At 50.7% G+C, this 26,640-nt stretch overlaps 1 protein-coding gene across 2 annotated transcripts in view; it reads right to left on the minus strand.

Moving 5' to 3' along the window:
* TMEM132C (transmembrane protein 132C) overlaps nucleotides 1–26,640 on the minus strand; it is a 304,399-nt gene that overhangs the window by 189,197 nt on the left and 88,562 nt on the right. For both annotated transcript variants that reach the window (XM_032471231.1, XM_032471233.1), the window contains exon 2: nucleotides 1,268–2,162. In XM_032471231.1, coding sequence (XP_032327122.1) covers nucleotides 1,268–2,162 — 895 coding nt within the window. The remainder of the gene's footprint in view (nucleotides 1–1,267; nucleotides 2,163–26,640) is intronic.

The following is a 26,640-nucleotide window of genomic DNA, read 5'->3' on the forward strand; positions in this document are numbered from 1 at the left end:
AAGCGTAGCTACCATTACAACCTAAGCCCTTCTTAATGACAACAGGAAAAAAACCTGATTTTTTTTTTATCATCTTTATCTTTTAAACAAATCTCAAGCAGATTTTTTTTTCATTATCATGAAATCCTGGGCCACATTTCAAGAGGATTTGCTTTAAGTGGCTTTTCCCCCAGTATTAATTATCTCAGACAACAGGCATTCCTGAACCGAGCTTTAGAACCATTATGCAGCGTGACGGAGCCAGCCCCTTACAGCTCTGGTGTCGTCTGCTGACCCAGCAGCGGGGATGGTAGGTGGGTTATTTTGCTGTTGTTTTAATTCAGTTTACTTTTTTTCTTTCTTTAACTAAGATGGAATACCTCTGCTGAAAACTTCATGTTGGGCAGATTCCTTTAATCATTGCTGAATGGTACTCACAAATGGGGTTTTTCCCAACCACTAACCGCACTATTTCACTCCACCAGGAAAAAAAAAAAAAAAAAAGATATTACCCTGGGCTTTTTTTGCATAGTACAATACCTACGTCTTTTCTGGGGCCCCCGGGGTATACACTTTCGGTCAGGCGCAACCAAGTCATCTGCACATCTATAGAAGAATTTAAAGCTTAATAAAAAGTCATACCCCTCTCCAAGTTCAAGAGTAAATAAATCCAAGGCCAAAAGAGAGGAACTCATTTAGTCTTGCCCTCCTTCCCTGGCCCCTGGTATACAATGTAAGGGAGCTGCTAAAACCTGGGGCCTGGCTTCCACTGTGAAGCCAGAGGGTCCCTGAAGGTGGTGACAATGGATCCTTCTTAAACATCCACTGTGAGAGTTGTGAGTTCAGTTTTCTTGGGGGCAAAATGAGGACAGCAACCCCGGGGACAGCATCTCAGACTGTCCTGCGGACCTGCTCCGAAGAGGCAGAGGAGAGTCGGTACATACGTGATTTTAGTGAAGGGGGGGCGTGCAGCCAAGCACACATTTTGGCGCAGGCTTGCTGCTGGTCACCAGGAGCAGATGTCACCATTAATGATGTCCCTGCTTTTCCAGATAGGAGGAGAGGCAAGAATTTGGGCTCATAAAATCTCCTGAAAATATCTAACTATCTGAAGGCCTGTCCTGCCCATTTTTTCCCCGGAGCGCGCAGCGCCCCATTCATTCCTGCTCTCCGCCCTGAGCTCCTCCATCCGCGAGCAGGCAGGTGGCGGGGACCTGTCTTTAGTCGGCAGCCCCAGCTTCCCGTCCGATCCCTGCGGAGCCGTGCCAGCCGCGGGGTGAGCACCTACCTCAGGATGAAGAAGTCCACGGTGGAGTTGCTGGCCACGGCGACACGCGCAGTGACCACGTCTCCTTGCTTGGCCGGCCCGGAGGGCAGCCAGACGGCCACGTTGCCGTCCACACGCACCTCGCGCAGCGCGGCGCCGTCCGGGGCGCGGAAGAGGCCGGCGGCGCCGATCCTCTGCAGGCGGGGCGCGCTCTCGCCGGGCGCGTCCTTGCCGGGCCGGATGGCGTTGCCCTTCCTGACGTCGCCGCCCGCGCAGTCCCCGCGCGCGTCCGCCGGCTGCACGGCGTAGTACAGCTCGACCGCGGGGCCGCCCGCGGGCGCCTCGGCCGCCTTCCGCCTCCCGGCCGCCACCGGCGGAGGGGGCCCGAACCAGCCGGCCGGGAGCTCCAGCTGCGCCACGCACAGCCCCAGGTCGCCCTGCGGCCGGCAGCCGGCGCGCACCTCCCGGGTCTCCCGGAAGGCGAAGACCCGCAGGCAGGGCAGCCGCGGCGCGGGCCCGGGGTCGTCCCAGTCCCTGCCCGCCAGCTGCAGCAGCACCTGCACGCGGGGCCGGCTCAGGTGGACGCGCTCCTGCAGGACGTGCGCCTTCAGCTTCCAGTTAAGGGAGAACCTGCCGGCCGGCCCCCACGCGCCGGCTGGCGACACGAGGTCCAGAGGCACCACCTTCTCCACCGAGAAAGGCCCATAGCTGGCGTTCAGTGCCGGGGGCCGCCGGGCTCTGTAGGGGAAGAAGGACTCCACGCGCGACCGCAGGCTGGAGTTGCGGGTCACGTCCTGGCTGGTCTCCTTCAGGAAGAAGGCGGTGTCGGCTCTGAGCACGCGGTAGCTCACGGGCAGGTAAGGCGGCAGCGAGGACGCCCTCGGTCGGTCGTCTGGGACCCCGCGGCCTTCTATCACTACAGGGGCGGCGGGAGAGAAGGGAGGAAGAGAAAAGACAAGGATGGGGTTACTGCCGGGCTCGCTGGAAGTCACCTCGCAGTGAGCGGTAACTTCAAGCAATTTGGAAACGAGGGGGCTAACACTCTGAAGGCCAATTGGTGAGAACTTTTCACCCTCCTTTGGGGATCAGCCCATAAACGACTCCACGCTCTGAAAACGACATGCCTGTGTTCGGTTGAAGAATACGAAGTGGAGATGTTTGTACGTTAGGATTTGTTGGGCCGTGGCAATTGCATGGAGTCCCGCCTAACAGGGAGCCGGTGAGTCGCCTAGGCGTGTGGGATGGATGTGGTCCTTTAACAGCTTGCGTGAGCTTAAAACGTATTTCATGAGACTGGTACAGGAATAAAAACATCAGACCAGTGGACTAAAATGGTTCACCGGTAAGCCCACGTCTACCTAGCAATTCGGTATGTGATGCAGGCGGCCCCACAAATCAGGGGACAAAGACAGACTTTTCAATGAACAGTGCTGAGGAATCTGGCTAGCCATCTGGGGGAAAAAGAGATAAAATCCGATCCATACCTCACACCATATACAAGAAGAAACTCCACACGGAGCAGTGATACAGATGAAAGGAAATGACATTTTTAGTACCAGGTGAAAAAGTGGGTGATTTCCTCTATAACCTGCTTGTAGGAAAATCTTTCCCATTAGGACTCAAATGCCATAGGCAATTGAAAAATGATAAATTTGCCTATGTAAAAATTTAAAAAAAAACATTTGCATAACGGCAAACCGGGAGACGGCAAACTGCTCACTTAATGGTGCTTAACTCAGCCTGCAGGTGGGTTTCGTTCTGCCCGTGGTATTTTATTTTTATTTATTTATTTTTTGGTGTGCGGGGGGTGGTAATTAGGTTTATTTATTTTTTTATTTTTATTTTTTTTAGTGGAGGTACTGGGGATTGAACCCAGGACCTCGTGCACGCTAAATGCACTCTACCACTGAGCTATATGCCCTTGCCCCCGGTATTTTAAACGATCGTGCTGCACAGGGACCATTTTTAAAAAACTGGTAGGTATCTGGGTTTCCAGCTTCTCTTTAAACACGGGAGAAACTGGCAACACTGAGGCTGGCTGCCCAGCCAGCAACAATAAGAGAAGACACCCAGCAGGCCGCCTCGCTTAGCTGTTTGCTGCTGGACCCTCGGGTACCTTTGGGTTTGCGAGGGATCCTTCACCTCCTCCGATGTCCCATCCTTCCCTTCTGCCCCTGCTTCTAACAGTCGCCGGCAGTGCCCATCCGGCCTCTGGGGCGGCCCCGGGCTCCCCTCCCCTGAAGTTCCCGTCCTCCTCTTCCCAGGAGGGGCACTGCCCAACGGATCAAAGCTGCCTCTGGTGTTGCAGCCAAATGGGCCTGGGTTGTCGAGGCGGCTTTTCAGAGAAGCAGCCTTCTCGCCCGTTCCTTGCCCTGAGGCGCTGTGGCGAGGTCGCAGGTTAACCCAGGCGCTTCGCCCCCTCCCTTTAAAGACACTCCAGCACCTCCATTCCCACCCAGGCACCTCAGGACCAGGGCAACCTGCTCGGCATTCCGGAGAGGTGCTGGCTCTCCGTCTTTAGAGAAAGTCATTCACTATTGAAGCAACGTGTAATATTCGGTACAAACCAACGGACCAATTGCTACACCTGATGTATGCGTTCCTCTCTGAAAAAGCTCTTAAACGTCAAAGTGCAGAGATTTAAAGACTCATTTGTTCAGAAAAGGTAGTGGGCCCAGGGCTCTCGGAAGGAACGGAGCCAGCATGCTAAGGCTCGCTGGTGTAGGGTGCCTGCCATGACGGGGAGCCTTGTCAGCGAGGGTTATCATCATGCTTCACTCTGCCTGCAGATGGAAATTCCTCTTTTCCCCCTACTTTTTTTGTCTTTTTAGCTTTTAAAAAAGCCTTTAAAAAAAAAAAAAAAAAAAAAGAACCTTTGCTGTTAAGCAAATGCTGAGTTTGTTTTCCGTGACATAGAGCCGGAGTGGGCACGGTGTGTGGGTGTCTCCCCTCGTAGGGTCTCCCGTTATTCAAGCAAGTCACTCATCATCCTTCACACGGAACCGAGAGGGCCTGGCTCACACCTTCCTGCTGACACTAGAGCTGAACTTTAACAGCCCAGGAGAGACAGCTTGAGCCAAGAAGATGCGGATACTGTAAAGAAGGGAGTGGGGTCTAGTCTGGTGGTTACGAACATAAAGTTTGTACCTTCCTTTTAATTTTGCTGTGACCCTAAAACTGTTCTGAAGAAATAAAGTCTTTAAAAAAAAAAAAAAAGAATTCATCGCGCCCATCTATGCCCAGGACCGCCAGGGACAGCTCTCTGCACACACAGTGCTTCCAACGGACGGTGGCATTTCCTCAGCTTCAGACATCCAGACGTCATTCTCACGCCATCGACCATACATTCATGTACTGTTAATTACTGGGCGAGTTCATTAGGAATGAACACATTAAATAAAATATTTAGATTATTAAATATCCATGAAGTAATGCCTATGTTTGTTCAGAGAATCCTACAATGAATTAAAAAAAAAACAAGAGCCCACGTCCCAAATGGCTGCCAGCCTAGGGCCCTGAGCCTGAAGTTTGTCGCATCTTCGTTGAACCAGGAGGCCACTGAGCAGAAGAAGCTAAAGACACAGCAAATGAGACCTTCTCCTTGATGGAGTCAGAGTAATTCAGAGGGGACTGGAAAGGACAGCGCCTTCTCATTTGTGAGGTCCAGAGGGTTCCATACCTCGGGGCGGCACCCCCAGCAACCCAGCCTCGTGGACACTCACTCACGAGAACGCTCCCCCCCACCCCCCTCCCCGAGCTGCGCGAGGCCCGTCTGCACCCTCACGGGCTGCAACACTGTCCACCTCCCAAGCTCATCTCACAATCTGGGAAGCCCCAGTCTAGCGGCTGAAGGGAGCAGAGGTGATCCCCAGCCTTTGGTGCATTTCCCTCCTGATGCTCTATCTGCTGATTGCAAGGAGACCAGCCCACGGCGGCCATGACCTGGTGGAACACAGACAGATAGCCACGCTCTGATTCTGGTTCATCGGCTCACAGCAGCGTCTCCCAGAAAGACAGGATGATTGAGTAATTTTTACTGATCTGAAGCAATGCCCCTGGAGAAGTCGGATGCTGGTCTCCTAAGGGCCAGGAGAGGGGAAGCGGGAGTGGCTGACAGCTGCACCTTTCCATCTGGCCCCCCCGCTGACGGCACGTTCATTTGCTGTCTCCCTTCCTATTTATCCATTTTCTTTATCTGTGCTTGCCTGTCGGTGTTGGGGATATTGTGTCCTCCATCAGCTGTTCATCAGAGAACTCTCCTGCAAAGCCACTGCCGGAAATTGAGTTTTTGAGATTCTGAGATAGTGAACGCAGGAGATGTCCACTCTGCTTAGCACCCAGACAGAACAACGCCGGGGAAACGACCCTCCAGCCAACATAACGCTCCACCTCCATCCTGATGCTCACTTTGGGATGTACTGACCGAGATGGGCTCTTTGTTTGTTTTTAAATGGAGGAACTGGAGATAAACCAGGACCTCATGCGTGCTAAGCATGCGCTCTACCGCTGAGTACACCCCACTCCTCGAGATGGCCTCTTTGGAGCTGATTCTCGCTGAGCTGTCATATGAAGGTTGGGTTGGCTCTAAGGAGGGTGACTGGAATAAGGGAAGAATTCCAGGAGGTGGGGAAGCAAGAACAAAGGATGGGCCGAGGGAAAGCTCAGGATCTGGGTGTGGGAGGAGTGGGAAGTCAGTCTAGGAAGTGGGGCTGGGGCCAGCTGCTGCTTTGAATGCAGCCATGGATGCTGTGGTACCTTGGTGAAAATGCTAGGTCGGGCTTTCTTCATCAATTAAATAAGATAAAAACAATCCCCCCAGAACAGCTGAAATGCACGAGAGGTGCTATTTCAGGGCATGCAAAAGCCTTTCCTAAAGAGCATCAAGCCAAGATATGGAAGCATCCCAAGTGTCCATCAACAGACAAACAGATAAAGAAGATGTGGTGTATATATACAATGGAATACTACTCAGCCATGAAAAAGAATGGAGTCTTGCCATTGGCAATAACATGGATGGACTCAGAGGGTATTATGCAAAGTGAAATAAGTCAGAGAAAGACAAATACTGTATAACATCACTTACATGTGGAATCTAAAAAATAAAACGAATGGACATAACAAAATAGAAACAGACTCACAGATACAGAACACAAACCAGTGGTGACCAGTGGGGAGAGGGGAGGAGGAGGGGCAAGATAAGGTTATGGGAGGAAGAGATACAAACTACTAAGTATAAAATAGATAAGCGACAAGGATACATTGTACAGCACAGTGAATGATAGCTGTGACTCTGTAACAACTTTCAATGGCATATAATCTATAAAAGTACTGAATCATTATGCTATACACCTGAAACTAATATAATACTGTGAATCAACCTTACTTCAATTAAAAAAATAATTTTGAAAAGCCTTGTCCTAAAGAGCATCAGTGCTTCTAAACTAGGGGTGACTCTGCACCCAGGAGACACCTGGCAGCGCCTACAGGGGACATTTTTGATTTTCACAACTAGGGGGAAGGGCATGCTACTGTCACCGGGCGAGGCAAGGCCAGAGATGCCGCTAACATCCTACAATGCACACGACAGCCCCTCCCACCCACAACAGAGAACCGCCCAGGCCCAAATGCCAGGAGTGCTGCAAATGAGGAACCCTGATCTAACCTGATTCATGGAAGGTGCTCAGTGGTGTGTCACAGTTGCCAGAGGGACAAAGGAAGGATTTTAACCAAACCCTGTCCAGCCCAGTGAGGGAACTGGATCCTAGTGGCTAAGAGCATCTCTGAGGCCACACAAGATCCAAACATAAATCCCTGCCCCCAGTGTACTAGGCAGGATTTTTTTTTTTTAATACCTTAAACTTTCCAGTTTCCTTATCTTCATCTCTCTGCTGGGAAATCCTATCAAAGCCAACTCACTTAGAGCCATAAGCACAGCACGCAGCTGGCAGAGCATGCCTTAGTCACTGGGGAAAGTTGCTGTTAATATGACTAGCATGATTACCTTATCGTTACCTCCATTCCCGGTAAGTTACAGTAAAAAGGTTTTCAGGCTACAGAAATGTGAAAAAAAATAAGTGATAACCATAATTCATGAAAAACAAAACTAGGTGACAGCCACGTGAGAGAAGAAATGTGCCATCAGGGGAGGGGAACTCTTTTTACGACTCCAGTGCCTCTCCTGCGTTAGACAGCGCCGGTTCACCTGTATGGTGTCAGACAGCTGCCAAACCCTCACACACCTCAAGGAAAACCCAAGTCACTGCCGCTTACCTGAACCCCAGCCGGCCGGAGCCCTCTGAGGGCTCCTCCTTCCCCGCCCCGCCCCGCCCCACCCCACCGCCGCAGTTGGCGATTTATGAACATTGGCCAGACACAGACTGTCTTCTCTGCTAAACATGGTGCATTGCTACTTTCTTCTTGAAACAAAAGGCACCTTGATAAGTGGATTATTTGATTCCAGTGCCTCTTCTGAACGTACCCCCCAAATATCCTCTGCTGAAATTACATAGTGCAGTTTGCAATTTCGAAACAGTGAAACTCTACTTTAAAAGAGCAGGTACTTGTGTTCCCCCGAGAAGGCCTTGGGGGGGGTACCCCCCCCCCCGCTCTTTGGGAGAAATCCATAATCACTCCCAGGTGTTACTCAATCAGGGCCCTGGCTGTGGAGCCAAGGAGTCATGCCTCTCAAAGACAAATTCCCTAAGACTCCCAAAAGCGTAGACTTTATCAGCATGAGAACGGTGCCCTGGGTAGGCAGGAGGGAAATACTTACCAGGCAAAGTTTTAAATCTAAAAATGCAATCGTTTAAGTGCGCTGGCATTTGAATTTCTGCCGTTCCCCGAGGCTGAGCCTGGCCAATGGTCCCCGTGGTGGCCGTGAGCTGGACCCCTCCCCATCCATCCCTGCAATGTGGCCCCAGCCCCACATCCAGGAGGGGCTCTGACTGGCTCAAGACAGAGCTCCCCTGACCCACAGTGAGATGGTGTACGTATTAGTTTCCTACTGTGGCTGTAACAAATTACCACAAACTCAGTAGCACAAAACAACAAAACATACTGATTTATAGTCCTGGAGGTCAGCAGTCTAATACGAAGGGGTCTGCAGTGTTGTGATCCTTCTGGAGATTTCAGGGCAGAATCAGTTTCCTCGCCTTTTCCATTTTCTAGAGGCTGCCTGCGTTCCTTGGCTCCCGGCCCGGTCCTCCCTCTTCAAAGCCAGCAACAGCTTGCAGCTTCTCTTCCCTCTGACGCCCTGCCTCCCTCTTACAAGGACCTGAGTGATTGCAGCAGCCCACCCGGCTGATCCAGGATCCTCTCCCCAGCCCACAATCTCTAACTGACTCACACCTGCAAAGTGCCTTTGCCAGAGAACGTCACACAGTCAGAGGTTCTGACAACTGAGAAATAAACATCTCTGGGGGGTAATATTCAGCTGACCAGAGACGGCATTTGGGGTATTGAAGATTGAGGGAGGGGCAACAGCATAATATCCTGTGCATTTTCCAGCACGGCAACTGTTGGGGTGAGGACAGTACTTTGAGTTGATGCAAGTTTACTAAAAAGTTGTCCGTCCTTTTGGAGGATGGTATTAACCACACCCAGTCGGCTTGTGTAGTCCAAGAACAGCCCAAATGCAGCTTCACCAGCCTGAACTCAGAGCTGCCTCTAAGCACGGGGGCGAGCACCTGACAGCCTCATCTGATCTTCCAGACAGACGTACACGCTAAAATATTACCTTACCGTGGATTGCTGCGGTCGTGTTTTTCATCATCAGGGCACTATTTATACTGTTGGTTTTTAATTATGTCTCTGGGTAGGTGACAAGATTATGAATTTAATTTTATTTTGTATAAAGGGTTGAGAACCAATGATCTGGTCTGCTCCAGGGACTGGCACTTTTTTTTCCTTAAGGTGGTATTTAATAAATACCTTAGACTTAGCAGACTAAGGGGCAAATTCGATGTTACATAGGAACTTAAATAAGTGTTTAAAATGTAGCCATTTCTTACAGTTTCCATTACCATGACTTAGCTTGTGGGTCACACGAGACCAGGTGAGGGGCTGGATTTGGCCCACGGTCCGATGTTTGCCAATCCTTGGTTTAAATAGGGTAATTCCAGACCTGTTTCCAGTAACTGGTTCAGTTACACACATACACCTACCACCTAAACCCAAGTTCTCACATAGGGGCAATTTTTCCACGTGAGGGACATTTGGAAATATCTAGAGACTTTTTTTCCCCCTTGATGTAGCTTATATATATTTTTTTTAATTTTTAAAACTTTTTTCTCTAATTGAGGTAACGCTGACTTACAACATTATGTAAGTTTCACGTGTACGACATTATACCCTAGAATGTGCTCGCCATCAAAAACTGGTTTCCATCCATCACCAAACACAGCTGACCCTCCTTTACCCACGTCACCCTCCCTCTCTGGTCAGCGCTGCTCTGTCCTCCGTATCTACATATTTGTTTGGTTTGGTTTGGTTTGTTGACTCATTCTGGGTTTTTGTTGTTGTTGTTGGTTAGTTGGTTGATTGATGCATTAGTGGGAATGGAGAATGGTGTAGCCAATGGAAGACAGTGTAGAGATTCCTCAAAAAAAAAAAAGAAATTAAGACTAGAATTACTCTACAATCCAGCCAACCTACTTCTGGGTATTTATCCAAAGAATATGAAAACACCAATTCAAAAAGACACATGCACCCCGATGCTCACTGTGGGATTATTGACAGCAGCCAAGATATGGAAACAACCGAAGTGCCCATCAAGGGATGAATGGATAATGAATGTGTGAAATCTGTCCATCTAGATGGATAAATAGGTGGTAGATAGATAGACAGACAGACAGACAGCTACAATGGAATACTACTTAGCTAGAAAAAGGAAATCTTGCCGATGGAGACAATATGGATGGACATTGAGAGTATCACGCTAAGGGAAGTGAGTCAGATGGAGAAAAACACGCTATGACTTCACTCATATGGCGACATCGTGCCTGTCATGGTTGGTGGGGGGACGCTCCCAGCGTCTAGTGGACGGGGGCCAGGGATGCGGTAACACCTTCCATGCAGAGGTCAGTCCCACACCTCAGAATCGTCCGGCCCCAAAGGTCAGTGGTGCTGAGGTCAGGGAAACGTGCCTTCGGCCACTTTGGGCCCAAGACCTATGAGGGGAGGCCTGCTGGGACTTCTGAGAGAGGAGCCCTCACCCCCAAGAGAACCACAGAAGCAAACGCCTTTCTTCCCAGAGGCAAGCGTGGGACCAGGTCACTCCACCAATACTGCCATCCATGCCGAAACTGAAGTGACACCCCGAGGCAAAGCCAGAGCTGGGGCAGGCATCCCAGGACGGTGGGATCCTGGGGTCTGGGCAACACCGAGGGACCACTGCACACACGCACCCTGAGTCTTGCCTCCCCACCGCCCTCCTGGTATGGGAACCAATGCACGACCTTAGGGCACAGACGTTTTCTCTTCACTTCCAGCCAAAATCTAAAATGATACACCCTGGCTCTGTCCAGACTGCGATTATTTGCTTCCCAAGTCATAGGAAGAAGGGATCAGCATACTTTTTTGGTCAAGGCCCAGACAGCAAGTATTTTAGGCTTCATAGGGCTGAATGAACTCTGATGCAACTGCTCAACCCTGCTGTTCCATCATGAGAGCGGCCGGAAACAGACGTGAGCGTGGCTGTGTCCGTGTGCCAGGAAAACGTCACTGACGGACGCTGAAAGCTGAATTTCAGAGAATCATCACAGCAGAAGCATTATTCTTTTTTTTAACACAGATTTTCCCCAATCATTTCAAAAGAGATGCGCTTCCTGCAGACGAGAGGACCTGCTTGGTGTTTTCTCCAAGGGCCCTTCACAAGCTAATATTCCAAGTTTATCTCCTTGATCCAAAGTGTAAACACGGCTTTTAATATGCCTCCAAAACAGACTGGAAACGGATGCAACAATGAAAAATAAAAATGATCAGGCTGCAGCGTCAGCAGGGGTTTAGAGCCGCATAATGCAAGCTTCTGCGGCAGAACTGACGTAACTGCGTTTGATGTCCGTACGGCATATGGTTCGGGGATGCTCTGCTGTGTCTGTTCAGAGGGGGAAGCAACTATGTGTCGCAGATGGTGCTATTATTTATGGTGGAAACTTACATTAATCCTGAGAGTCCCAATTATCTCCATTCATGTAAATAAAAGGGAACAGCATTCCTGGTCTTTAGGATGGTTTTGCTTCTCCCTCCCCTCAAAAAAATAAAGAGCTTATTTTTAATATAGGCCACATATTTTCTTTCCCACTAATTGCAGATAATTAAAAAAAAAACCCTCTGTCACCCATTGAGTCATCCGATATTTTTCCCCCCACATCTGAGTCGCGTCCGCCTGCCAGCTCGCATCTGTAGCTTTGTTTGGTTACACCCGTGTTTAGGATGATTACATTAATAAGAAGTCTCAGGCTCCGAAGGAGAAAATGCTTTCCTGATGGCTGAGTCAACGACTCATCAGGAACTCGAAGGCGTTTTCTCTTTCATTACATCGCCCTTCACTTTTCGCATCGTGAAGGAGGACGTTTAAACCGGGGCGTCCACAAAGGATGGAGAATTGAGAGAGGAGGGTTCTGAACACTCCAAGGGGAAGAAAAACAAACAAACAAAAAAAAAAAACAACCCTTAGACGGAAGGTGAAATCTTAGCGTCAAGAAATCTGAGTTATTGATACAGGAGGGTGAACACAGGGACGAAAGCCAGTAACAGCCTGTAGGTCCAGGCACTGCATCTTGCATATCAATCTTGTAAACTTTCAACAACCCTAAGTGTTAAGCACTCTTATTTACATGGGAGACTGCGGTTCAGAGAGGCTATGGAACCTCCCCAGCGCCACCCAGCGAAGACGACTGGCATCAGGATTTGAACTCAGGACCCATGTGCTCACCTCTATGCCATCCTGCTTCAGGGAATATGCTTTATGCTGAGTTCACGTCTCACATCCAGCTGTGTTTTCCTACGGAGAGGAGGAGCGCCAGCTTGGGGGAAAAACAATGGTGAGAGGACGACTTCCATCCAGCGCTGGGCTGGTCTAGAGATGCTGATCCCAGCTTGAGAGCCAGGTTAACAGTGGGGGGGGGGGGAACGGCCCAGAGCTGCGGAGCCTAAACCCAGCCGTGCCGGAAGCCGGGGGTCTCTGGCTGTTCCCTCTCACCGCTTTAAGCCCGGCTGAGATGCGCTTCCCGTCACTTTGAGCCAAACGATCCTTAATATCCTGCGTTTGACTGAAGAGCCGGCTGAGCTTTCAAACGCTCTTATTTAATATTGCAGGGGCAAGACTTCGATCTTGGGCTCAACATCAATCTCAAAAAAAAAAAACAAAAAAACAAACCCAAAAAACAGAAAAACAAAAAACGAGCGACAACGGAGGATGTGATGAGGAACGCTCTTCGTTCGATAAACATTAACTGGGAGGCTTCGCTGCAGCTCACGCTGTCTTGCTTCTGTCAGAAATACACAGACAGAAAGGCGTGGTTGGGGAGGCTACCGCTAGGGGTGGAGCGCGCGCTTAGCACACACGAGGCCATGGGTTCAAGCCCCAGTACCTCCATCAAAAGTAAGTAAACCTAAACCTAAACCTAAACCTAATTACATCCCCCCAACAAAAAGATCAAAAAAAAAAGAAGAAGAAAAAAATGAATAAATAAACCTAATTACCTCCTTCCCAAAAGACAAAAACAAAACAACAAGAACAGCATGGCTATCACACTCATCGGACTCTCATCCCAGGAGAGAAGACGGGCCACAGAAGGGGGATGAAGATGGGTAGAAATAACCAGGCAAACGTGACACCGCACCTGAGACGATATGCCCTAATAACTGTTCACGGGTGAGTGGTGGTCACGTGACGAGGCGGTGCCGAGGGGCTGGCCGGGCGGAGAGGGGAAGTGAGGGGGCAGGCTGGCCAGCACCTCGGAGGAGGGGTCTGCCCTCGGCAGTGATGGGGAAGGCAGGCCAACCCTCACTCAGTGTTGCTGCTGTTTTTGAATCCTTTATAGAACCCAGACACCCTCTTTTGGCCTCCCACTGGCCCTGCCGGGGTCTACAGCTGGAGCTGGGAGTTGGAGGCCGTTTAAGTTTGCAGTGGTCCCAGAAAGACGCACCTTCCTTTGGAAACTCACAAACTCAAAAAGGCCTGAGACATAGAAAACAAACTGGTGGTCACCAAAAAGGAAAGGGAAGGGGGAGGGACACATTAGGAGTTCGGGAGTAACAGACACACACGACTGTATATAAACCAGATAAACAACAGAGACCTGCTGAAGGGCACAGGGAACTGTGTTCAATGTGTTGTAACAACCTATAATGGAAAAGACTCTGGAAAGGAACAGAGACACGTGTATCCGTGTAACGGAATCACTTTGCTGCAGAGCAGAAACATTGTAAATCAACTCTACCCCAATTTAAAAAATGTCTGCACAAGGGAAAAAGCTTGGAGTTTACTAACAATTAAGTAGGAGAGCGCCACCCAGACCCCTGTCTCTCTGCCACGGGACAGAAGCCTTCACCTGAGGAAGGGGGAGCAGCACCCACACCCCCCAGAGCTGAGGGGTGCTGGGAGAAGGGGGGCAGCCTCCACCGTAGGGGAGGGTGGAGATGCCCCCACTACCGGGCTGCTAGGGAGGAAACTGTGCAGACAACCTGCAGTTATCACACAGTTACACACAGGTACCAAATCATTTATGTTAACATACTTAACGTTCAGATATTCATGTTCCAAGTCACCGTATCACTATCGATATTTATAAAAAAATTTATCAACACTAACAAATTTCAGGCCATAATCATGTTAAAAGAAGAACAAACTGAAACACAACGCAGTCGTCTGTCTCTCTACATTACACAGAAATGTTCAGGAGGAGTTTTTATGGTAATATCACGCTTCCAAAAGAGATTATTAACCTGCAAGGAGATGAGATTCTTCGCATGGTCACACACGTTTTAGTTCTACAGGGTGTTTGGTTTGATTTGATTAAATGAGAGGGTGTTCGCACATTCGCCGTGCAGTGAAAAGTGCTTTCAGGCAGCTTCCCTCGGCAGCGGGGCTGGGGCGATCTGACCCGGCCGCTGGACACAGCACAGCAGGTGTATAAACAGTTCCGGGTGTGGTTTCTCAACAGGTGCCCCATTTAAAGGTAGGATGACTTGGTTCCCCTCTGGTTTCTTTGCTGTTTCTCCTCCCCAGCTTCAAGAAGAGGATGGCAGGGAGTTTCACAGAAACACGCGTGTGCCCGACAAGCCTCAGCTTCATTGTGGGACCAGAAAGGGGTCACCGGACACTGGGCTGACCAGGCGACTTTCCTTGTGAGCATCCGTGGTCCCAGTGTGGAAGGTAATTCCAAGCTGCCCAGCTGTATCTGTGGCTTTATTTTTCTGGCAAACCGTTTTTTTTCCCCCTCCCTGTGTTATTAAAAGTTCTTGTGAAATACTCTCTTCCCTGCCTGCAGTGTGTTTAATAATAAGTATGTCCACGGGTCCCTTGATACTCCTCCTTTCGAGAGGCTGAGCCCTCGGGGGCTGGGAGGAGTGGCTTCCTCAGTGTCTGGGTCCCTTCTGGCATCTTGAAGCATCATTCCAACCTGGACCACCAAACTCTGGCCCATCAGAGACAAGGCTAACCCCGAGACGAGCACGGCTGTTGACTCATACTCCTGCCGTGAGGAGGCCCGCCCACCGGCTGCCAGCTCCCTTTCAGCGGGGGCTCGAGGGTCTCAGGAAGGAGAGGCACTTTTACGGGGCAGAAGGAGGGGCTCTCGTGGCAGCGTCTGACTGACAAGTGCTCTATGAAGCTGGGAATTTTGACGCGGGGGGAGCCTTTCCAGTTGGTCCCTTGGTACACTTCACAGTCCAGGGGACAAGGGAGAAGTCTGGGGATATTTCAAAAGACAGGGCTTGTTCAGCGTTACAGGCTGAGGGTCTCCATGGCCAGTCACTTCCTTGGACAGGTGGGAACGGATCCAGTGCTGTTGTACAGACCGAGGCTGAGAGGTTGCCTGTCACCGCAAGAAGTTTCTCAGGACCTTTTGTTTTATAAGAACAATAAAGCCCCTCATTTGTTCAACCACCCATTTTCAGGTTTCCATCACTCGCAGATGTTCCTAACCACGTTGTTGGTGCACCCTGAGCCTTCTGTGCCTGAGGCTACAAACTGCAGCTTGGAGCTAGAGGAGCATGTAAATTCCCTTTTTGGATAAGGCAGTTTGAATACCACTTGTTCCTGCCTCACCTCCTCCAGGAAGCCTTCCTTGCTATCTCTGGCCAGCACCAGCCCTTCCTTTTCCCTGACTGTCTGTCCTACCCACATTCTGTCCAGGCACTGTGGTCCTCTAGGATGCTCTGAGGTCAGGCTCTCTCGTGCTCAAGTCTTGCCTGTCAAACTGGAATAGAAACTCCTTCAGATCAGGAGGAGCACAAGGTTTGGAAGGACGTGTGCTTTGAAGTCGAAATCCTAGCCTGTTAACCTAGCTATTGGGCAGGAGACTCCCCTTTCATGAGCCTCGGTTTTTTCATCAATGAAATGGGAATGGCAACTACCTATCCTGGGGGCTGCTGCCGTGGTTTCTAGAAATCCCCCCCACCCCAAGTTCTTGAAAGCACCCACTCCCTCTCCTCCTGGAGGGAAGAGCCTGTGCCGTGCGCACACACTGTCTCCAGAGAGACAGGCAGACGACGGTGAGAGTGAGCGAGGCTGAGCGAGGCAGGCACCAGCAGCATACTTCTTCTTAAAGGTCCAGACAGCGGGTGTTAGCAGGTAGCTGGTACTTCAGACCCAGAGGCAAAACCAAGTCTGATGCAAGTACTCACACACCCATTTCAAATGCAGCCATCTGTGCACACGCAGGACTGCATCACTTTGCTGTGCACCTGAAACTAACGCTGCAAGTCAACTATGCTTCAATAAAAAAATTTTAAGAATAAATAAATAAAATGCAACCATTTAAAAATGTCCAGCGATGATGCAACATTGTAAAATGACTTACTCAATAAGAAAATGTTTTAAAAAAATAAAACAATGTATTAAAAAAAATGTCCTGCGATTCTCAGCCACAGGCCTTGCAAGCAGAGGGTGGGGCTGGGTCCAAGGGGCAGGTCTCGAGTGCAGCCTGGGGCCACAATCCTGCCTCCCCCCACCCTCCCACCCCTTTGTGGCCTAGGGCAAGCATTTCATCTCATGGTGCCTCAGTTTCCTTATCTGGAAAATGGGGACACGTGTCTTGCCCATACCACCCTCCTGAGGTAGTCGATAAGTCAGGGCCTATAAAATGGTTAAAACAGGGTCCTGTGTCCAGGAGGTACCTCATACGGGCTCCTGCTGTTTCCACCTCACGTTGGGCACACAGACAGGAGCTACTCAGTCCTTTTTTGGGGTCTTGGGTCCCTGGGGGACGCTGGTGAAGTCTTAAGGACACCTTTCCTGAGGGAAACACCTCTGCCGGCTGAGCAGACGTCTGCATAAAAAGTCAGGGGCCCCAGGACTCCTTCAGTCTCCCTGCAGTGAGCCTCTGCCCAGGGGACCCCCATCCCCCTGAGATCCGCACTGAGCAGTCCTGGAGAAAAGGTGAAAAACAGCCTCCCGACCTCCCCAAAGGCCCGTCTCCAAAGGTCACCCTGCCGGCCAGCTGCCTCAGGTCCAGTGCACAGCAGAATTCTGGGCTCTGGGTGTCAGAACAGACCCTGGCTCAGTGTCCGCATGTAGGACGAATGAACGAATGAATGAATGGGTGAGTGCCCTGTGAAGCACTGGGGGCCAGTTCTTTTCCATAATGGATTTTTTTTTTGGCTTTTTAAAATGGCTGATCAGAACACAGTAGCTTCCTTGTTCTCTTTTATAGTTATTTTATTTAATTTTTTAATTGAAGTATAATTGCTTTACAATCTTGTGTTAGTTTCTGGCATACAGCACAATGACTCAGTTATATACAAATATATATATTCTTGTTGAGATTCTTTTCTGTTTCGGTTATGACAAGATATTGGATATAGTTCTCTGTGCTATGTTGTTTACCTATTTTACATACAGTAGTTTTTACCTGCTAATCTCAAACACCTTTCTCCTTTGGTAACGATTAGTTTGTTTTCTATGTCTGTAAGTCTGTTTCTGTTTGGTTCCTTTGTATCATTTCTTAGATTCCACATATAAGTGATATATGATATTTGTCTTCCTCTGACTTACTTCACTTAGTATGATCATCTCTAGATCCATCCATGTTGCTGCAGATGGCATTATTTCATTCTTTTTTATGGCTGAGTAGTACTCCATTATAGATAGACAGACAGACAGACAGACAGACATCTCACAACTTCTTTATCTGTTCATCTGTGGATGGACATTCAGGTTGCTTGTTGGCTTGGCTGTTGTCAATGGTGCTGCTATGAACACTGGGGTGCAGATATCTCTTTGAACTACAGTTTTCTCTGCATAGATGTTCAGGAGTGGGATTGCTGGATGATATGGTACCTCTATTCTTAGTTTTTTAAAGGGACCGCCATACTGTTTTCCACAGCGGCTGCACCAATTTGCATTCCCACCAGCAGGGTAGGAGGGCTCCCTGTTCCCCACACCCTCTCCAGCACGTATTACTTGAGGACTTTTTGATGATGGCCATTCTGACGGGTGCGAGGTGGTACCCCACGATAGTTTTGATTTATCTCTCTCTGATAATTAGTGACGCGGAGCATCTTTTCATGCGCACAGGCGGCCAGTTCCTGAACACCCTGAACGAATTCCCGTTGCCCCAGCAGCATCTCCAGTCTTGGTTTCCCCAGGACTCTCCCAGCCTGCACAGGTAGTCACAGAGCCTGACAAAAATCCAGCACATCCCCTCCTTCTGGCTGCCTGCACAGATTTTTTTCGGAGCTGCCTCCTGTGAAGTTAGGATCTGGTGTGTGTTTAGGCAGCTGCCACTGTTTTCCTCAAGCTACGTGTGAAGCCAACACTCTGTTAAAAAGCAGAAACACAATACTCCCAGCGATGACATCAAAACCAGGGCAACCAAAACAAACAGCAGACAACACAAAATGGGGGGCGTGGTCTCGGCGGTGGGGAGCGCACGGCTCCGTCTGCTTGGGAGACGATTAAATCTCCTTCCTGGGGCAGCCCACAAAGCAGCTTTGCTGGCAGTGACAGTCAGGCCGGAGGGACTTCCGGACCTTGGCGCTTCCACCAGTGGCATATGCTTCACTGGTGGAGAGGCTGATCAGAGCCAAGGAGCTCAGATCCAGGGGGACCTTCTCTGAGGAAGGGCTCTCAGACTGGAGGCCAGGGGGCCAGGCAGGTCCTCAGACATGCTTATGGCAAGGCACAACGTTTAAAAGAAAGCCAGGGAGGGATGGAAGGCGGGAGGGAGCCAGAGATGGAAAGAGGGAGGGAGAGATGACCAAAGGGAGTGAAGGTGGGTTGCCAGTCCTTTGAAATTAGAATGAGCGCACAAAAATTGAGATTCTTAATTTTGTTTGAAAATTTGGAATTTGGCAATATCAGCATGGCCTGCGTGCCTGGCAGCAGCTGGCTGAGGCCAAGAAGGAGCTGCCCCCTTCTGTCTCCAGGTCACCAAGGTCCCCACCTGGCTGGCCCCTGCATCTCTGCATACGCCAACCCAGCCCCCCACCTGCGAGAGGGGTGTGGTCCTCTCTCCACCTGCAGATCCCAGAGGAGGGGAGCTCAGCCAGCCCAGCTCTCCAAACAAACAGGCCCCAGATGCTCTGCCTCAGTCCAGGCGCTCTGCAGTGAAGGGGGCACTGGACGTTCTAGAAGACTTGACTTCCTCTGCAGAAAGTCCTGGCTGCGGCCCACGCAGGAATCCAGGGCAGGGACTCAGGGGACACTTCCAGGCACAGCCACCAGAGGGCGCGCTCTCGGGGGCCCGGGGAGGCCAGGCCCGGGAGGTCTGCGGCCACACGCAGGCCAACGGGAAGCCAGCAGTGGCCGGCCATCCGGTCCTGGACCAGCAGGCCACAGACAGCCGAGACCCCCAGTCCTCCAGCCCTGCAGCAACCAGCCCCGCAGCAGCACCCCAGCGCTCTCCCGCAGTGCCGGCACCTCGCTGTAGTTTTTTTTTTTCCCTCCAAAATTTCTAAAATGTCTTTTTTTTTTTCAATTGACATATAGTCGATTTGCAACGTAGTGTTAATTTCTGGCGTACAGCACAGTGATTCACGGGCAAAGGCAGGGTTTGCCGGTCCCAGGGCAAGGCGCGCGCTTCCTCCAGATGCCTGATGCTTCTTGGCCCTTGTTCGGCCAAGGGGCCACATCTCCTTGGGCAGAGATCTGGCATCTGGAACGACCTCGAGGACAGAGTTCACAAGTGAGCCACTCGTGCCCGTGCCCGGGGTGAAGCCCCCCGGGGCGAGGGCAGGGCAGCCAGACACCCCTACTTGTCCAGCGGGTCCCTAATGGGACATCGCCGGGGTGGGGGGTGGGGCAGAAGGGAGCACAACGCACCTGTGCTTCTGGGCTTTGCAATCCCGTTTTCATTCATTCATTCAACAAACATAAATTTAGGCTGCACTATGCATCGGGGAAGGAAGAGGCCTGCGCGCTGTGCTGGGAACCACAGCCGAGCGACAGAGAAACGGCACAGCCTGGGGTGACGAGACGCGGACGCGCACACGGGGCGGGGGGCGGTCCAGGTAAGGCGACAGCGGGGTCCTGCCTGGGCCACGCGCATCTCGCGCCCCGAGGTCCCGGCGGCGGCATCCTTCCCTGGCGGGCCCCCCACGGCCGGAGCGCCCACCTTTCTTCACCGCCACGCCCCCGTCTGCAAGACGCGGGACGACACCAAGGCCGCCTCCGTCACACGGTTCCCAGACGGGGGGCTCACACCAGGGCCCGCGCTCCGGCCCAGCAGCCCCCGAGCCGGCGCGGCCAGGTGCCTGCTGCCTCGCAGTTTTCATTACTGCTCCACCCTTGACCCTTGGCCCACGCGGGAGGTGGGCTGGCTCAGGGGTGGGCTGACCCTCCGCCCGGCTGAAACGCCGCGTCTCCCTGGTCCCTTCCTGTCCAAGGTTCCGCATCCGGGGGTGTAAGGGAGTGCAGATACCGGACGGCAGTATTTACTATTTTTAAAAAATCTTATTGAAGTGTGGTTAATTTTAAGCAACAAGGTCCTGCAGGATCTACTATTGAAAAAAAAAATCATGTACGTAATTAGACGTGCACAGTTCAAACCTGGGTTGTTCAAGGGCCGACTGTGCCTTCTCATCTTTCCCCCAATCTCTTCGCAGCCTCCTCTCCCCGGACTCTGCTTCCTACCCCATGGGGCAGAGAGAAGCAGGGTTTGTGGAAGGACGGGTGCAGATTAGGGGGAAACACAAGGGAAGGGGAAACGGAGAATTCCTGGGGGGGGGCTGCAGCCTCCTTCAGGGGTGCCATGGATTGGAGAGCCCCTGTACTGATGACCTTGAAGGGGACCAAACAGAGAGGCCCCCCTCCCTCCAACTTTGGCCGAAAGGCAAACGTTGACCTCTTAGCGGTCGAGGAGATAACAGGTTAAATGCTGGCCAAAGACAGAACCGTGTCAGATCCGCAGATGGATCTGGGTGAGTTCCAAACGAATTTGGGAGCAGCCCCATCGGAGGGAGCTGCAGAACCCAGCCGCACCTCGGATTAAAGCTCGTCTGGTGAACGAGGAGCCTTTTAGGGTTCTGACCCCAGGCTCTGCTCAGTAAAGTGCCCATGAACTAACAGGTATGATGCACCCCCAGCAGGCGTGACTTCCAGGGCTGGGCAGGAGGAGTCCTACCGTCTACTTCCCAGCCAGCCAGGGCCAAATCCTTCCAGACCCCTGGGGCTGCAGCCCAGCTCTCTCCAAAGGGAGCCCAGGCCAGGAGGAGGCTGGCAGCTCCAGCTCTAAGCAGGAGGGAGGCCGTAAGACCCCAGCCAATGTGCACAGCCAACTTGTGGGGCAAACGTCACCCACGTTCAAACCGCCCCACCTACTCCCGCGCTGTGCTAGCAGATTGAGCTGCAAATCAGATTTCCTCCCCTGGCTATTTTTGGTGTGTTACATTGTATGCAGTGGAGGCTCTAAGGAAGGAGGTCAGTGCACAAACGGAGTTTCTTACAGCTCCTCTCTGGCTCTAGGACGTCACAGACCTTTTCCAGTTTCCTAAGTTCCAATCCTCCCATGAAAGTTCATGATCTAAAAGGCGATGGAGTGAATCTTCAAATGCATCCTCCAGAAAGGGGAGTGGTGACTTTACACACTTCACAAACAGCTCGCAATGGGTATTCTTATATGGACGCTGGCTTGAACAGAAAAACGAAAACAAAATTCCAGGTGGCCGTAAAAATCGGATGACGGCTGATCGCACGCTGGGCACTGCACTAGGAGCTGCTGTTTGTGTTTCTAAGGTTCTCAATAATCCCACTAGGATTATCGAAATAGGTGATTGTGAAATGGTTAATCCTCCTAGGATTATCGAAATGAGTGAAGGAGGTCAAGAGGACAAACTTAAGGGGTGGGGCTATATATAGCTCAGTGGTTAAAAAAACAAGTGTGCTTAGCATGTGTGAAGTCCTGGGTTCAACCCCTAGTACCTCCATTAAAAAAATAATAAACATGTTTTAAAATTTTTAAAAAGAAGGGGACAAGTTTGAAGTTAAAAAATAAATAGGTACTGAGGATGTAACACAGCACGGCAACCATGGTTAGTGCTCTGTGTTGTGTATTTGAAAGCTGCTTGGAGAACAGATCTTAAAAGTTCTCACTCTAAGAAGAAAATTTGTAACTGTAGTGGTGATGGAAATTAGCTAGATTTAGCATGGTCATCATTTCACAGGATACAGAAATATCAAATCATTATGTTATACCCCTGGAATGAATGTAATATTATGTGAGTTACATCTCAATTACCCTAAATAAATAAATAAACCCAAAAAACCTCCTCCTAGGTTCTTGTTCTCTCCGTTTCACAGACAGGAAGAGTGAGGCTGAGAGGTTAACTAATTTTCTAGTCATATAGGATTCCAACTGAGAGCCATTCAAATTTCAAACCTAAGCCCTTTTTTTTTTTTAATAATATTCTACATGCGGCTGTAAAAAGGCTGAAGCACCAGCCCATGAGGGGTCTCAGCTACACGCAAAGTGAGGAAAATCAAGATGGGGGCCCTGCCCTGCTCCCAGTCTGACATGAGTGGCTCGGTTCTCTGTGAAGGTTTTAGAAGTCGGATGGGGCCCCGTCGTGCTTGGAGGGGTTTCTAGGGGCACCCCATTCACACGGAGTCTAGCATTAGGCTGGTTAATGTATCAGTTGTGGGTGTCAGAAAAGGAAGGGTTGGTGGCCATCGCTGGAGAGTGGAGGGGCACGAAGACCCCTCGCCAGTCTTTGGTGCCCCCACCGTGCGGGGGTGGGGGCGGGGCAAGCATCAACCTCCTAAATGAGCCTGATTAAGTGAACCCAGAAATCCCCAGAAAGCTGTGCAGGGATCAGAGCCAAACAAGACAGATTCAGAAGAAGGAAGACCCCCACCCACCCCGAGACTTCGGGAGACCCCGGGGGATCTCCTGGGATGAGAAATTGTGGCCTCACAGAGGTGGCAGGAAAGCCATGAGGCTCACCTCCCTCAGAATCACGGAAAGTCTGGCGTCGGATCTTTGACAGGGGAGACGAGGATGCCTCCCTTCGCCCCTGAAAGGCGTCCTTCAAAGCTCTTGACCGCTCTCCCCTTGATGGAAGCCAAACAGCAAGTCCCGCTGACACCAGCACAGAGGCCAGCCCCGCTCCTCAAGGCAGGCTCCCCGGAAGCCCACCCAGACCCCGTCCCGGCGCTGCTTGTACCCCCAGCGCCTGCCAGCAGGGCCCCGCTCGGGCTCCTCCCCCCCTCCCGACCCGGGTCGGGCTCCGGCACCCAAAACAAAACGACCTGAGTTAATCAACTCACGATTTACTCTCTCAACACTTTCCTTTGTCTTCCAAGGAGGAAAAAGCCAGACTTCGGCCCCTGTAATAATAATTTCGGTCACTCACCTGATTTTTGCTTTGTTCTCTTTTCTACAACCTGACTGCCTGCTTTGTGTTGTCAGTTTTAAAAAATTCTTCTTTTGTTTCTTTTTTTAAACTGAGCAGCTTAGCTACATTCCCCCCTCGGTATTAGCGATTGGGCCGTAGGATGCACGGCAGCTAAAGGGACGCCAGTCCTCTTAGTAATGTAAAAAGCACAGTTACGCAGATAATCCATCACCATCCGCATGTGCGGGCATTTCTTGGCGAAAAAGGCACAGTGGCAGCAGCAGGTTCCTGGAAGGAGAGCAGAACTCTGTGTGCTGTTGGAAAAGCAAAACGGCTTAGCTTCTCCCATCCCTGAGCTTTGACTCCCTCCTGCATTAATTGTGTCTTTATGGGAAAGTGCTTGCCTGGAAAAACTCATTCAAGTCACCTCTACCAGCACCGACGGTCCCCTGCCCTGCAGAGACCAGGACGGGGGAGGGAGGAAAGAGAAATATCTGGGGAGGGGTGTGGAGAGAGAAATTAAGAATGATAAAGTGACTCGGAGACCCGTGGGGCTCTGTGTGATTAATCTGACCTGCCTTTATCTTGCCCTGAATCCAGGGACACCCAGAGGCTGAGAACCACGGGAAATGGCTCAAGCATCCGTCATGGTGGGTGGACAGGGTGGGCACCCCCATGAGCTCTTCCGGGGCCTGGACCATGTTTCAGTGTTGGGTTTGTTTCATTGCTTACAGAAATGGATGGGTAACTGGCACTGCGAAGGCTAAATGTACACCCACCTCATGAGCAGCTCTAAATTTCCACCCTAGAGAAACACACGTGTGCACACACATATGTACATATATGCGTACACACATGTGCATACACATGCACCCACAGATACAGATATATATACCCTCACCCACATACACACACACACACACACACACATAGACACACACAGATTTACACACGTACACATACACACATATGCACATGCACCCACAAATACACACACACACACACACACACACACACACACACACACACCACACGCACTGGGAGAAACATGCAACGAGGTCCACTCCCTTACATGTTTTTAGCAGGAAATGGGAAACCACCTAAATGCCTGTCTACTAATACAAGAAAGACGACGGAAACATAATGCACTTGTGCAAAGTTAAAAGGAGGAATCTAGAAACAAGAATGGTGACACACTGGCAACGATTAAAGCTGGAGGATGAATACATGGGAATTCATTATATGAGTCTCTCTTTACTGTATGTGTTTGAAGACGTCTGCCATAATAACATGTTCACTTATAAAGAGACTCACAGACATAGAAAACAAGCTTATGGTTACTGAGGGAGGAGGGGGGGTGGGGAGGGATAAACTGGGAGTTCAGGATTTGCAGACACACACTACTATATGTAAAATAGATAAACAGCAAGGTCCTACTGTGCAGCACAGGGAACAATATTCAATACCTTGTAACGACCTATAATGAAAAACATGAAAAAGAGTATATATGTGTGTGTGTGTGACTGAATCACTGTGCTGTACACCAGAAATTAACACAACATTGTCAACTGACTAGACTCCATTTAAAAAATAAAATGAAATGTTAGCTTAAAAAGTAGTGAAAAGAGTGACCTAAGCCTGAGCTTGGTCCAGTGCAGTAGCCACCAGCCACGTGCAGCTCTTGACATGCAAATCAGCCAAAATTAGACAAACTTTAAAATTCGGTTCCTTGTCCCCCCCCTCACTGTACTTCCCGTGCTCAGTGGACGTGTCCACCATTGCAGAAGCTCTGCTGGTCGGCAAGATCTGGACCTGTATTTAGCAACACAGACGTTAAAAGTGCCCTAAGCTTCAAGACCAAGGGCACACAGTGTGTCCGTGATGGTGCTATTTATGCATGTTTCCAAAACTCAGAAAACAGCGCTCCTTTTTCTTACGGGCCCGTATCTGTGTCTGTGCAAAGTGTGAAAAGGGTCCGGGGGTTCAGGACAAGCTCAGAACAGCGGATTCCTTTGCCCATGGAGAGGCCGAAGCATCCTGGAGTGGCCGCGGGTTGCTAGGCAACGGGCAATTAGCTTAGCCATCACGGTATTAATGCGTTGCTTGTGTTCTTAGAAACAAAGCTAAAAAAACGAATACAGGAGACAACAACAAAAAAGACACGTCTGAGCGAGGTGCGTGTGTGCGGGGGGTGGGGGGAGGTGAGGGGTGGGGGTCTTCTGCAGGTCGTGGGCAAGGAGAAGGGGCTGGAGCCCTGGACCACCTCGGGACGGCTCCCTCTTTGTGGCCGTCCTCCCCTCGAAGGCAGATGCCTTTCCTCTTACGGGGTGGAGAGAGCTTCCACTGCTTTTCATTGCTTTCAAAAAGCAAGGGAAGTTTCTGAGAAGGGCTCTCTTTGAGCCACTGAAGTTCGTGTCTTGCCCCTGGCGCTCTCTCAAGCTGACAGATGTCATCTCCTTCTGAGCCGCTCTTTGTGGCCGTCCCCGGTATTAAGTCCCCTCCAGCCTCCCAGCTGGGCAGGCTCCTTGTCCGATCTGTCTCCGCGGAGCCTGCCCTGTGATGGCAGCCTTCAGACGGGGTCCTTAAAAACAGCATTTCCCAGGCAGGAGACCCTAGGCGTTACTCGCTGGGAGGACGGAGGGTAAGCAGGCCGCCTTCCTCGCAGCCACAGGCGTTCGTGGCGATTGTTATTTTAAGCCCTTTCACCAAAGAGCGTCCGTAACAGCTTTGCTGAAGCTGTTTCTCTGCAAAGATGGAAGTTCCCCCACCCCACTTACGACACATGTTCAGCATTATCTGCTTCATTTTTCCGAGGAGTATCTGACCCTACTGACTGGAGAGGAATACAAAACAATCAGGGCAGGGGGAACTCCTCAACCCGGGCCGCGCGGGGTCCACAGCCGTCCTCGTGACTCGCGGATTCCGTATTCGCGAGCCCACCCACTCGCGGAAGTTTACCTGCAGAGGCAAAAACCAGTCATCGAGCCGCCTTCACGATCATGCCAAGTGGAGAAAATTCTGAGTGGCTTGAAAGGGCAGGTTCCCAGCTGAGGTTGGAGAGATGACCCTTTGTTTTGTTCCAGTTCGCAGACCGTTATGTAAACAAGCGTCCTTCTCGTGGGCAACTTCACGTCGCGTTTTTCTGCCCTTTTGTGTTGGCTGATCCTGCCACTTAAAACAGCACGGGGCTGAAGGGCTGGCGCGTGTTCCCGAGGGCAAGAGGCTGCGACGTGCCTCCTGGGGAAAACGCGTGTGTCAGACACGCTTCATTTGGGCGTGAGTTACAATAACGTGTTGGCTGTGAGTTCAGCATTAATGAATCCACAGGATATATTAAATCAGGTGTCTTGAAACAGAAACACACACAAAATCAGGTTCTGTATTGATTGGTTGACAAA

This window comes from Camelus ferus, chromosome 32, assembly GCF_009834535.1.
Source record: "Camelus ferus isolate YT-003-E chromosome 32, BCGSAC_Cfer_1.0, whole genome shotgun sequence".
Taxonomy (NCBI): Eukaryota; Metazoa; Chordata; class Mammalia; order Artiodactyla; family Camelidae; genus Camelus; species Camelus ferus.